This window comes from Megascapheus bottae, chromosome 2 (genome assembly GCF_031878675.1).
Source record: "Megascapheus bottae isolate mThoBot1 chromosome 2, mThoBot2.hap1, whole genome shotgun sequence".
Taxonomy (NCBI): Eukaryota; Metazoa; Chordata; class Mammalia; order Rodentia; family Geomyidae; genus Megascapheus; species Megascapheus bottae.
In genome coordinates this window covers 69,574,089-69,592,240 of record NC_143510.1, presented here as the reverse complement: position 1 = coordinate 69,592,240, position 18,152 = coordinate 69,574,089, and the positions used below count along the sequence as shown (strand labels likewise).

Below are 18,152 nucleotides of genomic sequence, written 5' to 3'. Positions count from 1 at the left end.
GATGTGGAGATTTGCTTATAGACAGGGTTTTAGACTGAGCTGCTCTGGAAAGTAGGAAGAGATCATAGCTACGGGGAAAAGTGTGATAACTGGTCACAGTGGCCGGGAGAAAGATAGCCAAAGGACATGATTATGCTGTCAGCTTAATGGAGTGTTGACATGATTGTAAAGAAGTTGGATTGTTAGATTGTTGGGAGGTGGCAGTCAAGCAACAGAAGGTGATTGAAGGACGTGTGTGTGTGCATGCATGCGTGTGTGTGTGTGTGTGTGTGTGTGGTTTTGTGTGTATATATATATATGTATATATGAAACAGCATAAAGAAACCCATGAAAACTTACTAAAAAAAGCTGTAAAAGGAGCATATAGCTAAGAAAGAGTAATATAGGGAACATATTTGATCAAATTTCATTATATGAATGTAAGTAAATATCACAATAAAACCCTTTTGTGCAATTAATTCATGCTAATATTAAGATTATAAAATGAGCAGTTATTTATTGATTAGAAGCAGATATAGTTCACTTCTCTATACCAAAAAATGAAGGATTTCCCCCATCAGAGAACTACTCATATAACAAACATGAGAAAATAATTGTACTGAAGCCAGACAAAACAAAATAAAAAATATATAAATGTGAACTAAGGAGCATTCTCAGCCAATCACAAATCAACTTACTGTGTATGATTTCATTTTTACTATTTTCAATCTCTACCACCACCCACTAAAGCTGTTAAGAAAAGACTAAAGGCGAATTAAACTAGATAAATCAGGCTCTTGGCAATGGACAACCCCTGATCCATCTCACTGTCAGTAAATGTCTAGCAACATGTGCCTTCAGATGTGTTGCCATACAAGAAACATAAAATTATCAATATTGTTGCCAGAAGATCAAGCATATAATAGTAACTCGAATTTAATCAAGTTGAAATTAAACAAACTGACTTTATTAAAATAATTTTGGGGGCAAATCATGACAATGTGAGAACCTGTACATGTCATTATAGAAAAATCCTTAGCTGTATATGAGAAGTAACAAACTGCCTCAGACTTGCTTTAAGATTCTCTAACAAGCGAAGGTCTGGATGGCACATATGTGCATAAAACAAGATTAGTAAAGTGCTGTTAACTACTGAGATTTGTGATGAATTCAACTGATCACTCACATACATAGTGTTGCAAATTCAGTGCCACACTTCAAAGCAAAATCATTACTCTCATCTAGTGAGACTAAAATGTAAAATAGTGGTTAGTTCTGCTCTTGTTAAAGAATCTTAGCGAGGTTTTTAGTTGAGCATCAAGGAAACTTTATGCCAGTTGATCATCAATTCTGAATGCATTAGAAACCTCAAGGTTTCTTCTAATGAAAGGAACTCACTCTACACTGGGCAAGATGCTGTCCCCTCCCATTCAATCTTACTTTACTCAGACTGGCTTTTTACGGAGTACAAGGTAATAATACCCTTAAGTGCCATACCATCACGAGATTTTAGTATGATGAATAGCCCCGTAAGTTCTCAAAGTGAGCATCTCACTTACAAAATGCACATTCCTTTCATGGAATAAAATACCTCATGTAATTTTGATTAAAACAGTGTATGCTTTACATTACACACTTTTTATAACTGGCCTGGTTTTTCAGTATGTCTATTAAATCAGAATTTTTTTTCTTATGGAAACAAGAAAAATCTTTCTAAAATATAGAAAAATACAAATACTACTCAACTTTTTCCTATAACTACACATGTGCCTTTTAATGTGTTCCAACTCAACTGAAGTCAAATGTGATATACAGCTAATATCAAAGGTCCAAATACTGAACAGGAATTAAAACTCAGATTATAAAGTACTACTGACATTAAGTCATGAATGCTGGTCAACTCTTTTCTAGTATTTTATGACATCTAACTTTATTAATTTGTGCTTTTACAATGGAAAAATAGTATGATCTTTGTCATTATCATTTTATTTTTATATAAAATACAAAGCAATTATTAAAAAAATTAGGGAAAAAACATAAATGTTTAGTAAAGCACTCTCAGCAACAAGTACCAGAAACAAACAACAATAACTAATAACTTGCTCCGACTAAAGTCATTGCTGCTTCTTCAGTGCAATAACAGCATAACATCTGGGCGAGGTCACAGGATCAAACAGCTTCACAAGTGTAGACCATGCAATATCTTCCTGCAAATTGATGAGTAGTTTAAATATATAATTATTTTTGTTTGTCAAATTAACTTCATTTATTTAAAAATTATAAATAAAATGATGTATAAAATTGTGATTATTTTGTTAAAATGTAGTTAAACTATTAGTAATATGCACATACACAAAAATGTGAACTCTATACATCTGAGACCATTCTTAGATGCAAGCTCTACATATCTGAGAACATGCTTAGAAAATATACCATATGGGTGGAAGGAGGGAGAGTGGCAGAAAAACATGGAGAGGGGTAACAATGTTGAAGAAGTAATGCATTTGCTGCTTTAAGAGTGTAACTGTCACTCTATACATCAATAAAATCAAAATTTAAAAAAGAAATTATACCATAATACTTAATATTACAAGTGGGGATTATGGTTACTTTAATTTTTTATAATCATACATTTTAACTTTTTCTACTATGTTACTTTTATAAGATACTTAAAATATTAACAATAGATGATTATTTTTTATAACTTCGTTAGGACCTGTTAATCTTTATGAACACTATTTTGCTTATATACAGGTCAATGGAAATTTCTTCAAAAAGAAATGAGTACCTGAAAAAATATTTACTGATTTTGTCACCTAACAACAGTACATAACTTGAGAGTCAAGCTTTCCAGTGCTTTGGAAGTAGTTGGTTACTTAGGAAAGTATGTCAATACTTAAATACTTTAAAATTGCCTTTTTTTCATAAAAACACAAATTAGAACAAAGTCACATTTGTTAAAATCCATTTGTTAAAGAAACCTGTTAAAAAGATCCCACATTATAAAATGAGACTGTCAAAAGTATTATAGTGCAAATACTACAATAACTGAATCCAAGAATGGGCTAAGCATTCACAATAGTTGAAGCATAACTATAGTTTAGCAGAGCTACAAAAAATATTTTAAAAAAATTCCCAACAAACCAAAAACAAGCAATTTTTTTTCACTCTACAGAGACAAAACATATGACATTGTGGAAAAATAATCTTCATTGATTAGTATGAAGTTTCTATACTACAGGATTTATTTGTCCAAAAAAGCTACAAGTGAACTAAAAGGTTTTTAAAAATTTTGTAAAATGAAATATGTATGCAGTACTTTTTTTTTTTTTTTGGTCGGTTGGGCTGGAACTCTGGGCCTGGGCTCTGTCCCTGAGCACTTCAGCTCAAGGCTATTGCTCTACCACTGAACCACAGCGCCACTTCTGGTTTTCTGGTGACTAACTGGAGATAAGAATCTCATATACTTTTATGTTTGGGTGGGCTGTGAACGGTGATTTTCAGATATCAACCTCCTGAGTAGCTAGGATTAGAAGTGGGAGCCACCAGCACTCAGCTTATGCAGTACTTTTTATGTATGATCTTTTAAAATTTTGACTATTAAATATGTCATGAGGGTTTGTGTAGTAATGGGTCATACAATTAAAAGCATATAAACCTTGTTATGGCAGCTTTTCTGAGGACATTTGTTGTACATACAATTATGTATTTTTTAAAAAGCAGACAGAATGAATATTTGAAAAATATTTGAGAGAAATTATCTTATTAGTTTTTTATAAAACAACTTTATCACAATTATGAGAGCTCAGATTACTTCACAAAATAAAATATTTTGTTATGCATTTAAAACTAACAGGATTTACCTGCTCCTTCAGGTAACAAAGTCTATCCAGAAGAAACAATGCCTCTATACAAGGAGCCAGAACAACTTTCAACTAAAAGAAATAATACCATAGGATCAAATTAAGAAAAAAAGAGAATATTTTTCATAACATTTATGTTTAGGAAAATATATCTACAGAAAAGTTATGTAGGACAAATCTCTATTACCAGTTGAATGTCTTCAGAAGATAAATACTAAATGGATCAAAAGTATTTCAAAATAAGAAAAGGAAAAGAATGTTCTTTAAGTGACTTTGAGGTAGAATCCAGCAAGCAATCATATGTGATAGAAAGCTTTTAAAGGAATACTAAGAATGAAATTCATTAGAAGGAATTCTTGTGAAATAACTGCATTCAGACCAATATGTGTTCAAAGGCTTCTGAAACTTCTTTCCATCCATCTATAACGTACTTTAAGAGAATTTAACATGTGCTCTTTTTATTATGTTACTGACACCTAATATAGTTCTGAAATAGGAAATGTTCCAAAATACTTTTTCCATACAAAGAGAAAAACAAGATATTGGTTGGTTTATAGCAAAACTTAATAGAATGGTTTTCAAATGGTCTAGCAAAGTATCCAATTTAAACAGAAAATCTAATCTTACCATATTAAATGCTTCCAGTTCATTCATTCGTGGCTTATATTTCTCGTAATACTCCATTATAATATTTTCTGGCAGCTTCCAGATAAAAATAATAACAAGTTTACTGACAGTTAAAACACTTCAATAGTTAACATTTTCTGCATCAAATACATTGCTAACATAACAAAAATATGGCATCATTGTAAAAGAAGCTTAGATATCTGAAGACATTTCTTTATAAGTACACAGGCAGTCACTAAATGAATTATTATTAAATGAATTATTTCATTTAAATTTTCTCTACCATCATAGGTTATTCATTATATTGTAAATAAAATCACTAATACCATAATATTGTTTCATTTCAACAAGTAATGATGAAATATTGACTTTTTTGGTTGGTCACAGGGCTTGAATTCAGGGCCTGGGTGCTGTCCCTGTGTTCTTCAGTTCAAGGCTAGAACTCTTACCACTTGAGCCAGAGCACTTCTGGTTTTTCTGGTGGTTAATTAGAGATAAAAATCTCACAGACATTAGTGCCTAGGCTTGCTTTGAACCTCCATCTTCAAATCTCAGCATCCTGGGTAGTTAGGATTTCAGGTGTGAGCTACCAGCACCCGATAAAATAATTTCATATAATGTTTTTCTACATATTATGAACCAAACCAAAATCTATAAATAATTTTAATAAAATTAAAATTTTAGTAAAATTACAAAAACAAAACCTAAATCTAAAACCAAATCCTAGAGAAAGACCAAAGACAACAGAAACAGAATAACCATATGAGTTTATAATTAATTTTTATAACATCCACTTAAACCCATCAATAAGCATAACTTTCCATACTGTATCAAAATGATACACTCATATTATCTGTATCCTTATACTTAGGAGGCCATTTTCTAGTTTATTAACATGTTTCTGTATAGGTGAAATTTATGACTACTGTACCAGTTTTAATTAGTACTAGGGTTTCAACTTGGAGTGCCTCAATCAGCTTACTTGCTCATTACTGGCAATCTATGGACTTGAACCATGCCACCATGCTGGCTAAATAGAATAGGAGTCTCATGGACTTTTCTGCCTGAGCTGGCTTTGAATTTTAATCTTCTAGACCTCAGGCCCCTGAATTAGTATTCAAACTTTATATCACTGGCAGCTGTCTCTGTTTGTAAGGTTGTTTTTTGTTAAATTATTTTGATAATGTAAATACTATATAATCGATGAAATATGAGTACAAAATGAAAGTTGTTTCTGTAAATTGAAAGTCTTTGTGAAGGGCAGAACAAAAGAATCTGACCAGAAGCAACTGATGTCAAAATGCATGCCAAAATCAATGAAAGACTAGATTTTAAAAATCTGAAAGGATTTACCAGTGTTCCTAGCAAATGTCTAAAGAAATTTTTTTCAAGACCACTCTTCTGTTCCTTACTGTACTAAACTTCCGAATTTAGAAAGTACAAAAAGAACAACAACAAAAAGTAAGGCTTAATCTCAGCAAAATCTTTTAGTAACAACTTCTCCTTTGGTAAAGAACTCATGTAGATTCTTGTACCTTTTCATCTTTCCCATACTTTTGTCTGCCTTTGAATTAAATTTGTGCCTTTCAGATCACAATTTTGCACTATATTATACTGAATTGGATTTAGAAGTACATTTATTTTGTCTACTGGCAAGCATGGATTTTCTCTTTATTCTTTTTTCCTTGTGGGCTCGTTTGCCTGGTGATTGCTAGCTCTGGGGGGGAAAAAAAAAGCCAAACAAACATTCTCCTTGTGTATCATGACTGCTAATAAGTAAGTATGCTCAGAACAGTGTATAACTTTATATGGTAACCCTGACGATGAAGTGGTGTAGAAGAAAAACTCTATCAAAGTAGGTAGGAAAGAGATGAAATAAATGAAGTAATTTTAAAAAAAAAACTAGGAGAAAAAATGATCGAAAAGTCATGTACAAAAATTTTTCTAAGATCATAATCATAAACACAAAAACAAAGAATAACAAGTCATGAGGAAAAATAATCTAAAGCAGAGCAAAATAATTGGCTTAGCATTATATTGCTATTAATTATGGCGAAGAAATAACTCACTTACTGTTGTTCTGAGTCCTGGTTCTACTTAACGAACTACAGCAATTCAGCATTTCTTTCTCTTTTGTCAGTCATGGGGCTTGAACTCTGGGCCTGGGTGCTGTCCCTGAGCTCTTCAGCTAAAGGCTATTGCCCTACCCTTGAGCCACAGCTCCACTTCTGTTTCCTAGGTTAATTGGAATTAAGAGTCTCATGTTCTTTAGTGCTTAGGCTGGCTTTGAACCGTGATCCTCAGATCTCAGTCTCCTGAGTAGCTAGGATTATAGATGTGAGCCACAGCTCCCAGTTGCTATTCAGCCTTTTTTCATGTTGGTAAGGTTGCATGTAGACATCCAAGTGGACACTGTTCATTCTATTCTGATATTTGTTGAACAGTAAATGAGACAGTATTGTGATATCTTTAGTATAATATCACTTAGTAAGTGCTCAGGAAATGTTAACCAATATTAATATTAGTAAAATATTAATAAGTGTATTAAAGGCTACTCTTAAACTTGGTAAGACAGGAACAAGGAAGAATAACTAATAATTTTTCTGAATCTTTATTGTCTGTATTTGACAAAGTATAATACATATTTAGTTGAAGTAAATCAGTTATATAAGAGTAGGAGGATCACCACTTTAGCAACTTACTAAAAATGTTAATCAGTAATACAGATAAAATAATAAAAGCAAAGCTGTAGCTTCTAGGTTAGCAATTGCTAAAATATATACCATGTTAAGAACTTTATATAAACTGGACACAGTTGCTCACACCTGTAACACTAGTTACTTTGGAGGATGATATTGTTGTTTCCTGTCTGGGCAGGAAACTTGTTAATGAAGAGCTGGATATGGTGTCCTACACCTATTATCCTGGCTACTAAGAAGACTAACATAAGTGGTAATAACATAATTAGACTCAGGTGTACATCTAGGAGCATGCCTAAGCATGAAACCTTATTTTAAAACTATGGGCAAACCATTTGTAATGAAATGGAAAGACTTAGAAAAAAATCATATTAAGTAAAGTAAGCCAGACTCAAAGGAACATAGGCCCAATAGTCTCCCTCATTTGTCATAATCAGTAGAAACCTTGAGCTCTCCTAGCGGAGATTTACAATAGAACAAAATCTAGAGATATTAGGCCAAACAGTACGACACTACATGTAAGGACCTCCAGGATAAGGAAACAAAAGCCATATAATGAGTGACTGTTGTCCTTAATGTACTATGTTATTGCTCATCTCTTTTGCCATCCCTTGGTTATCTCATATTGTTACAATTTTTCACCTTGTTATCTGATATATTTTATATGTGCTTAATTGGTTATTTGAAATTAGATAGGGAAGGGGGAAATCAAGATAAGTGGGGGGAGGGTGGGAGGGAAATGGGGACCATGTCATGAGAAAGGGTATCAATGTTTGTGAAGTTATGCACCTTCTATCTGGTGAATATAATGTAACCCTTCTATTAATCACAATAAAATAATTATTAAAAAAAAAACTATGGGCAAAATGTCATATTAGGAGGCCTGGCTCTGAGGCAAGAGTGACTGTTTAGCAAATGTGAGGCCTTGAGCTCAAATCTTATTACTACTACAGAAACAAATCAAGACAAAACATAACAAAAGAAAACTGAAAAATGAGGTAATGTATGTTACTGGACCCGGTTACTCTTTCTGAAACTAATAGCTTTTTTTTTTTTTTTTTTTTTGCCCATCAGGGCCCGAGCACTGTCCTTGGTCTTTCTCAAGTCTAGAGCTCTACCCTTTGAGGCACAGCACCCCTTCCATGTTTTTCTATGTGTGTAGTATTGAGGAAACGAACCTGGGGGCCTTCACGCATGCTAGGCAAACAATCTACCACTAGGCCAAACTCCTGGCCCTAAACTAATAGCTTTTTAGTAACTATTTTACTGGTGGAAGGAAACTAGTATTAGTTCAGATGCATTATCAAAGTAAACGGGTACTAAGTGGGTAACTAATGGTATATATAATTATACAGTTTAACCTTGATATGACTTAATCTTATATGGAAGTCTTCTCTTTGAAGAAAGTAATTTCATTCTTCTCTACCAACATATATTAATTATTTTCAATACATGATTATTAAATATACTATAGTAATTAAGCTCAATTTAATATATTTTTGGGACTAACTCCTGTTGAAAGTTCTAATATGCTCTCAATTATTAGTCTAGAACTCTGTGATAAGAGCTTTCTGGAGCCCTTCTATTAAAAGGTATGTTGACTTTAATATTTAAATGTTTCCTTAGCCATAATGCAAATGCAATACAAAGTTACTTATTTTCTTGATGTTGTCTTGCATTTTAATCCTGTTTTCATCAGTGAAACAGCACTTATTTTATTTTATTTTATTTTTTTGGTGGGTCATGGGGCTTGAACTCGGCCTGGGCACTGTCCCTGAGCACTTCAGCTCAAGGCTACAGCCCTACCCCTGGGCCTGGGCATTGTTCCTGAGCTCTTCAGCTCAAGGCTACTGTCCTACCCTAGAGCCAAGCCCCACTTCCCCTTTTCTAGAGGTTAGTTGGAGATAAAGAGTCTCAGGTCCTTTTGCAGCTGGGCTGGCTTTGATCCTTGACCCTCAGATCTCAGCCTCCTGAGTAGTTAGGATTACAGACATGAGCCATGGTGCCCAGCTGAAACAGCACATTTTTAAGATTAAACTTCCTACAGATACATAATAAAGAACTGCTACACTAACAGGAAAGATGAATGAAAAAAGATAATTGGCTAGTTTTACTATTGCAAATTAACCAACAATTATCAAAAATTATTTCAATTCGAATTATTGCAAATAATACAATAAAAGATAATGGTAAGTCTTTTCACCTCAAGGCAAGAGCTCTACTACCACTTGAATCACAGCTCACTTTTGAGCTTTTAGGTAGTTAAATGGACTTGCTTTGACTAAACTAGCTTTGAAACACGATACATAGATCTCAGCTTCTTGAACAGCTAGGATTTCAGGCAGGAGACAGCTCCTGGCTTTGAAAATTAGTTTTATTTTACGTTAGATTCTTACTAGTGGTAGGAAAGTAGAAGGCACATTATTTTGTATTATTTCAATATACTATCCTAAAGAAAATTGTTTTTTTGTGAAAATAATAGTCATACACTGACCTTGGATTCATCTAATCCAAGCCTCTGCAAAGATTTCCTGACATAATCCAGGAAGGAAGTACATTTGGAATAAATTTTCCCAATATGCTGATCACTGCAAAACAAAATTGAATAATTTTTTTAGTTTCCCCAATTTAAATTATAGATGGTTTTCAAATTAGACATGAAGTACTTTCAAATATCTTCTGAATTACATGGCATGAGACTCAGATGTGAAAGAAATGTAGTAATACTTTTGTATATGTTTATAAGGGACATTACCAAGTATATAGGATCTGTTTCTGAGAATTCTTACAATATGTAACAGTGGATGAAAACACTACAAAAACAATACAGTAAGATCAAAAATTGAACTCAGAATATACAAAAGCCTCATTTAAAAAAGAACTAGTAAGTCTTTCAAAGTTTCCATTGAATAAGGAAATGCATTTGGTTTTATTGACTAGCATTACAGTATACATTTCAAGGCAATATCTGCTAATAGTGAAAATGATTCAACAACTTTGCAAAGAGAACCACTTCAAAGACAGCTCTTGATCAAGTACCATATTCTGTGTCAGGTCCGATTTGTTATCATTTTGCCCAATTTTCATTGTAAATAATACACTTTATACTAACACATATCATACTTTGTGTTGCAATTCAAGCCTAATGTAACAATCAGGTACAAAAATATCAGGACCTCCCTGGTATCAAAAGCAATAATGAATTCTTTCTCTTGGCAGAATAAAAATAGTCACATGATGGTTAATATGCAACTGATAGGATTTATTAGAGGTAAATGCATGTTGAAGAATGTGTATAAGACTCCACTGTTATGTAGTGACAAAGTAGGCTCTGGAATTAGAATTGAAGCAGTAGAGCTCATTTTTTTGTTTTTGTTTGTTTGTTTTGAGATGGAGTAGATCTCAGTGAATCTGGCCACCCACGGGCAATCCTCCATCAGTCTCAGGCTACTAAGTAGGCTCAAGTTCGTAATGGTGCCATTTCTGCCACCAAACTAAATCTTTAAAATAATGAACATTGTGTATTTTTGTTGTTGTTAGTACTGCGGTTTGAACTCAGAGCTCTGTGCTCCTGCTTGGCTATTTTGCTCATGGCTGGGGCTCTACCATTCGCATCATGCCTCCATTTCTGGATTTCTGCTGGTTATTTAGAGATAAGGAGCTCATGGATTGGTCTTCCTCTTGAAGAGGAGGATTATACAGAGAAAGGATGTATCAATGTATTAAAAATATTTTCTCCCATATCATAATTTTATAATACCATCATTCTTTGGGATAACATTCTGTAGAACATAAATATAAAATAATAAAAGTTTATAAAGAATATTATGCACCCAGGGTACTTGGTGCTATCAAAGTAGACAAAAGCAAAGGAAAAACAAAATACTATTTGAGTTGAGGGATGACCAACAAAAACAAGTAAGTACAACAGATAATATGATAGTAAGGACAGCCAAAGAGAGCTGGTGTAGAGGCAAGAAAAGCAGATATGAAATGTTAAAAAGGAGTGATGGTAACTGTTGAACATCCTAATGAAGCTACTTTTTAGTGAAGACCTGAAGGGAAAGAGTGAGATATCCAAGGAACTATCTGGTGGCAGATGGAGAAGAGAATGTTCTAGGTTAAAAGGACAGTTCCAGGGGAGAATACAAGGTGCAAAACCAGCTGCATGGGAAAGAATAATGGAGGTGGACAGTGCTCAGAGGCAGCTTCTCTATGTGCACAGGATGAAGACTGAGGTGATGGATTACACTGGAAAGAATATTACTAACAAGATACAAATAGCTTCAAGTACTATCACAAGGATATTTTAGTTTATGGTATAAAGAAGATAAAATACTATACATCCTCAGCAAGACAGAAAAGTGATAGGACTTGTAAAAGATAACTAATAAGATTTTAAGAAAAAATTAAATAAGGGGACCTTTGTTAGAATGAAGCATGGTCAGCATGCTAATGAGGAATTGTATTCTTTCTTAATAAAAGTGAATACATGGCATCTAATTAAAATTCCACCCAAGTCAAACCAACACCACTCACATGAGCTTTGAAAAATACAATTCCAAGCGCAGGTTACTCCTAGTACTTTTCAAAGAAGGAAATGGTGAAGTGGATGTATACTACCTATAGAGTGAAAATATGCACATGCCAGAGAGAATGTATCAAAATTCAGTTTCTCTAGCATTACAAAAATATTAATAAAGTTAATTATTTTGTGTTTTTCATCTGGTAAAGTGCATATAAAAAACTTAAATGATCACTAACAGTAACTCTATAACATCTTCAAATTACTTTCCAATTTAAAACATGTAACCATTTCAACTTGATCACATTTTACGGATTTAATAGTCAGTTTTAATTTTGGGAGACAGTTGTTAAGACCTAGATTTTCATTTTCTCATTTCATTATACCCAAGTAAAAGTTGCAACCGTAACAGTAATTGGAAGCTCCTAATTACAGCAGAAAAATTCAAAGTCATGGGGCTTGAACTCGGCTTGGGTGCTGTCCCTGAATTCTTCAGCTCAAGGCTACTGGCCTACCCTTGAACCACAGCCCCACTTCCCGTTTTCTAGAGGTTAACTGGAGATAAGAGTTTCTGGTTCTTGTACAGGGTGACAAAGAAGGATCTAACTTTAGTTTTCTGCATGTGCTTAACCAGTTCTGCCAGCATGACTTGTTGAAAAAAGAGGCTATCTTTCTTCCATTCTAGTTTTTTGGCTCCCTTGTCAAAGATTAGGTGGCCACAGGTCTGTGGTTTAATATCTGGGTCTTCAGTTCTATTCCATTGGTCTTCAGCCCTGTTCTTGTGCCAGTACCAAGCTGTTTTGAGAATTATAGCTCTGTAATAGACTCTAAAGTTTGGGATTGAAATTCCTCCAGCGCTGTTCTTCCTGCTAATAAGTGTTTTTGCTATACGGGGTCATTTAATATTCCATATGAAATTTGGATTGCCTCTTCTATTTCTTTAAAGAATGACATTGGGATATTGATGGGTATTGCGTTGCATTTGTAGATAGCCCTTGGCAAGACTGTCATTTTCACGATGTTGATTCTTCCATTCCAGGAGCATGGGAGGTTTTTCCATTTCCTCAGTTCTGCTTTAATTTCCTTTTTCAGGGTTTTAAAGTTTTCATCAAAAAGGTCTTTTACATTCTTGGTTAAGGTAATTCCTAAGTATTTTATTTTCTTTGAGGCTATTGCAAAAGGAGTTGCTTTTCTGATTGTTGCCTCATTCCTCTCACTGTTGGCGTACAGGAAGGCAGTTGATTTTTGAGGGTTAATTTTATACCCTGCTACCCTTCCAAAGTTTTGAATCAGCTCAAGGAGCTTGGGAGCAGAGTCTATCGGATTCTTTAAATACAGGATCATGTCATCTGCAAAGAGGGAAAGTTTTACTTCCTATTTCCCTATTTGGATCCCCTTTATGCTTGCTTCTTGTCTTATTGCACTGGCTAGGAATTCTAATACTATGTAAAGAGGAGTGGAGAGAGTGGGCATTCTTGTCTTGTTCCTGATTTTAGAGGGAATGGCTTTAGATTTTCACCATTAAGTGTAATAGTAGCAGTGGGTTTGTCACACCCAGCCTTTATTATATTGAGGAATGTTCCATGGATTCCTAGTTTCTCCAGAGCTTTTAACATAAAGGAGTGTTGGATCTTGTCAAATGCCTTTTCTGCATCTATTGAGACAATCATGTGATTTTTGTCCCTGCTCCTGTTGATATGTTGAATTGTATTAATTGATTTGCATATGTTGAACCAGCTTTGCCTCCCTGTGATGAAACCTGTTTGATCATAGTGTATAATTTTTTTGATGAGTTGTTGTAGACGGTTGGCCAGTATTTTGTTGAGAAGTTTTGCATCAATGTTGATCAAATAAATGGTTCTATAGTTCTCTTTCTTTGATGTTATCTCTGTCTGGTTTGGGGATGAGGGTTATATTGGCTTCATAGAATGAGTTTGGTAAAGAGCCTTCATTTTCAATTTCATTGAAGAGCTTGAGGAATATTGATGTGAGCTCTGCTTTGAAGACTTTATGGAATTCATCTGGCCCTGGCCTTTCCTTGGGTGGAAGTTCTCTAATTGCCACTTCTATTCAGTGCTTGAAATAGGCCTATTTAGTTGGGTTAGTTCTTCTTGGTTCAGTGTGGGTATGTTAATATTGACTAGGAATTCGTCCATTTCTTCTAGATTCTCAAATTCATTGGCGTAAAGGTTTCAGAAGTATTCCCTCATGATACTCTGGATCTTGGTAATTTCTGTCATGATATTACCATTTTTGTCTGTGATTTTATTTCGGTATGCTCCTTTGTTTTTTTGGTAAGATTTGCTAAGGGTTTGTCAATTTTATTAATTTTTTCAAAGAACCAACTCCTTGTTTTGTTGATTCTTTCTATAGTTTTTTTGGATTCCAATTCATTTAATTTTACTTTGATTTTAATAATTTGCTTCCTTCTAGTGGGATTAGGGTTGGTATGTTGCTCTTTTTCCAGGAGCTTAAGGTGACACATTAAATTGTTGGTTTGTGATTTTTCCAATTTGTTATTGAAGGCACTCAGAGCTATAAATTTTCCTCTGAGTACTGCCTTTACCGTGTCCCAAAGGAGCTGGTATTTTGTGTGCTCCAAGTGGATCAAAGACCTGTAGGTAAAAGCCGACACTCTGAAAATTTTATAAGAAGGAATAGGAGATACACTAGACCTCCTTGGCACAGGTCGAAACTTTCTTAATAAGGACCAAGAATCACAACAAATCAGAGAAAGGCTGGATAAGTGGGATTGCGTTAAACTGCAGAGCTTTTGTATGGCAAAGGACATAGCTAGTAAACTAATTAGGAAGCCTACAGAGTTGGAGAAGATCCTCACCAACCATACAACAGACAAAGACTTCATATCTAAAATATATCAACAACTCAAAAAATTGAATCACACCAAAACTAATCTCCAAAGTAACAACCATCCCATTAAAAGATGGGCCAAAGATTTAAAGAGAGTCTTCTCCAAAGAAGAAGCAAAAAATGGCCTATAGGCACATGAAGAAATGCTCAGCATCTCTGGTCAGAAAAGAAATGCAAATCAAAACAACTCTAAGATTCCACCTCACTCCAGTTAGAATGGCCAGGATCAAGAAAACTAATAACAACAGATGCTGGAGGGGATGTGGCCAGGAGGGATCACTACTACACTGTTGGTGGGAGTGCAAAGTCGTTCAACCACTATGGAAAGCAGTATGGCAGTTCCTCAAAAGACTAAACATAGAACTCCCCTATGACCCAGCAATTCCACTACTTGGCATTTACCCAATCATCCAGAAACAAAGACACACTAAATCCACCAGCACAACAATGTTCATTGCAGCACTATTTACCATAGCAAAGATATAGAACCAACCTAGATGTCCCTCAGTTGATGAGTGGATCAACAAGATGTGGTATTTGTACACAATGGAATTCTATGCTGCTGTCAGAAAGAATGACATTGCCCCATTTGTTAGGAAATGGAAAGACTTAGAAAAGATCATATTAAGTGAAGTAAGCCAGACCCAAAGGAACTTAGGCTCAATGGTTTCCCTCATTTGTCCTAATCAGTAGAAACCTTGCGCTCTCCTAGCAGAGATTTGCAATAGAGCGAAACCTTGATACAAAAGGCCATATAGTAGGATATAGAAACATAAGCCATATAATGAATGATTGTCGTCCTTAATGTACTATGTTGTCTCTCATCTCCTTTGCTGTCCCTTGGTTATCTCATATTGTTACAGTATCTCACTTTGTTACCTGCTATATCAGATATATTTGTATTTGGTTATTTGAAATTGGATAGGGAACAGGGGAAAACAAGATGAAGGGTGGGGGGAGGGGGGAGGGAAATCGGGACCAAGACATGTGAAAGGGTATCAATGTATGGGTATTAATGCACCATCCATCTGGTAAATACTATGTAACCCTTCTATTAATTACAATAAAAAATATACAAAAGAAAAAGAGTTTCTGGTTCTTTTGTTCCCGGACTGGTCTTGAACCATGATCCTCAAATCTCAGCCTCCTGAGTAGCTAGGATTACAGGTATGAGCCACCTTGCCTGGCTTGTACAATGATTTCTATTTGATTTGGTTGGTTGTGGGACTTGAACTCTGAGCCTGCGCAGTGGCCCTGAGCTCTTTACCTCAAGGCTAGTGCTATACTACTATGAGCCACAACACCACTTCTGGTTTACTGGTGGCTAACTGGAAATAAGACTCTTACAGGAGGACATTCCTGCCGGCTCTGGCTTTGAACTGAGATCCATAGATATCAGTCTCCAGAGTAGCTGGGATAACACTTGTCATAACAGTTTTTATTATGAAAGGGACTAGTAACATTGATAAGGGGTAGGTAGCTCAGGGATGAACCAGTTGCCTAATATGTACAAGCTGACTAATAAGATGTACTACTGCTATTTATGCTACTTACATTATGCCAAATAATAAGCTTTTTTAAACCAAAAAATAACCTGAATAAATTATCCCAACTACTAACATCAACTTCTCTTATAATATAACAGGGTTCATTTTTTAATTTAAAAAAAATTGAGGTTTCTGCTAGAGATCAAATCCAGGGCACTTTGGATAACTTAGGAACACTCATCTACAAAATGTGCTACATCCTCGTATCTCTCACAGTTATTCTCGTAAGAATACAGTGCTCATACCATTTGGTGATGCCATAACAATCTTTAATAATATCCTGGAGAACAGCTCGGTAGAAAAGTGATTCTGTAGGCAGCTGAAAAAAATGCAGACATACATAAGAAAGCATAAAAAATCTTATTCTATTGAAATTCAAGGCCTTTTGGCAAATCTACTATGCACAAATAGCACTATAAATTGCTTAACAGTTCTTAGAACTTTTCTTGACTTAGCTCTAGTACAAAGCAAACTTTTTACCAAACTCCTGAAATAGCTAAAACTTTCTCATGCTTTTGAGAAAATTATATAAAATGATGTTGAGATAATTTATAGATAAATGTATATAGTTATTAAAACAGTGTAGATTGACAACAAAAAATTAAGATATTTTAGCAAGACAACATACACAAATGGAATGCATAAAGAAATATAAACAGGGCAGAATAAATCATTTCCATTACCTTGAGCTAATAAGGGATCTACAGCTGTTCCATAAGAGAAATGGAAGAACGCTTAGGACGTGCCTTCAAATGCACATTCTTGGTATAACTAGGACTATCCATCCTGACAAATACAGATGGGTGTGGAGGGAAGGAATCAACATTTCCTAAGCTGACTGGGCTTGAGTAGAATGCACTAGATGTGGCTCAATTTAATTTCCTTCTCTCACAAGTGATAAATATATTTAACAAGTCTAATTCTGATGAATCAAAAAAATAGGAGGAAACAGGAAGTATATATCCTTAAAGGATATGTATTTTGAATGCATTTTACAGGTCAAACAGAAAAGGCACTAAGCTAGGAGTCGAGGCCCTGCAATTAATTAAGGGAACAAGAAGACACGACCAGTACTTCTGCTGTGGATCACAGTCCATGTAAATTTAGAACAAGATCCAGTTCACCAGACTGGCTTAGAAGCATGACAAACACTTGGAAAAATAAAAACTACCACATCATCAGTGTGGTCATAAAAAGCTCTATTACAAAGAAAGCTCTTTCTTTTCTCATATGCCTATGGCTCTACTAAGGTGATATGTAGTATAGTATAATATAGTATAGTACAGTATAATATACCAGCATGAACTCCAGTGAAGAGTCTCAACCATAGGCATTTGCTATCTTACTTCTTCATGTTTATCAGTGGGGATAATAATTAAATAGCTCAAAGAATGCTCTTTTAATTGATGAGAATGTTGACCGGTAGTTTGGTAAACTGTGCATTTTACCTAATTATGAGTTTCATGGTTATGATGATTAATGTGTAGTGACACTAGACATTGTTTTAAGTACTTTTAATTATTTCATCCATTGTAACAAGATAGCTATAAGCAAGGTAGTGTTATCATTACTTTTCCTATTGAGCAGATCAATAAAGAAATCTACAGAAAAATTATGACATGTATCTAAAGTCATTAGAGTAGAAAATGACAAAGATAGAAAATACCACCAGAATATGACAGAGACAGAATGGAGCTTCAAATGATGACGGAGATAGACTTTACCACAGCAGTCTGAAAAATGAAGTGCACTCCCTTACACAATAAATTTTAATACCATCAATCATATCAGTTCTTACCAATTTTTGGACAGGCATAATTCATAGATTAAAAATCAACAGCATTTGAATAAAGTAGCAATGTTCTTGTTCTTGGTCTTGAGTAAATGACACTTTCTTTTCCTTCCTTCCTTGCTTCCTTCCTTCCTTCCTTCCTTCTTTTCCTTTTCTTTATTGGTTCTAGGGTTTGAACTCAGGAGTCAACACTAATACTCTACCATTTTGAGCCACAGCTCCATCTCCAGTTTTCAATGGTTCACTGGA

General features: G+C 34.6%; 1 protein-coding gene across 2 annotated transcripts in view; it reads right to left on the bottom strand.

Moving 5' to 3' along the window:
- Window positions 1-949: 949 nt before the first annotated feature.
- Window positions 950-18,152, bottom strand: part of Mettl25 (methyltransferase like 25) — a 53,416-nt gene continuing 36,213 nt past the window's right edge. For both annotated transcript variants that reach the window (XM_090328332.1, XM_090328333.1), the window contains exons 8-12: window positions 16,357-16,430; window positions 9,663-9,756; window positions 4,470-4,544; window positions 3,843-3,914; window positions 950-2,186 (exon numbers count right to left, since the gene is read on the bottom strand). In XM_090328332.1, coding sequence (XP_090184458.1) covers window positions 2,094-2,186; window positions 3,843-3,914; window positions 4,470-4,544; window positions 9,663-9,756; window positions 16,357-16,430 — 408 coding nt within the window. In that variant the 3' untranslated portion in view covers window positions 950-2,093. The remainder of the gene's footprint in view (window positions 2,187-3,842; window positions 3,915-4,469; window positions 4,545-9,662; window positions 9,757-16,356; window positions 16,431-18,152) is intronic.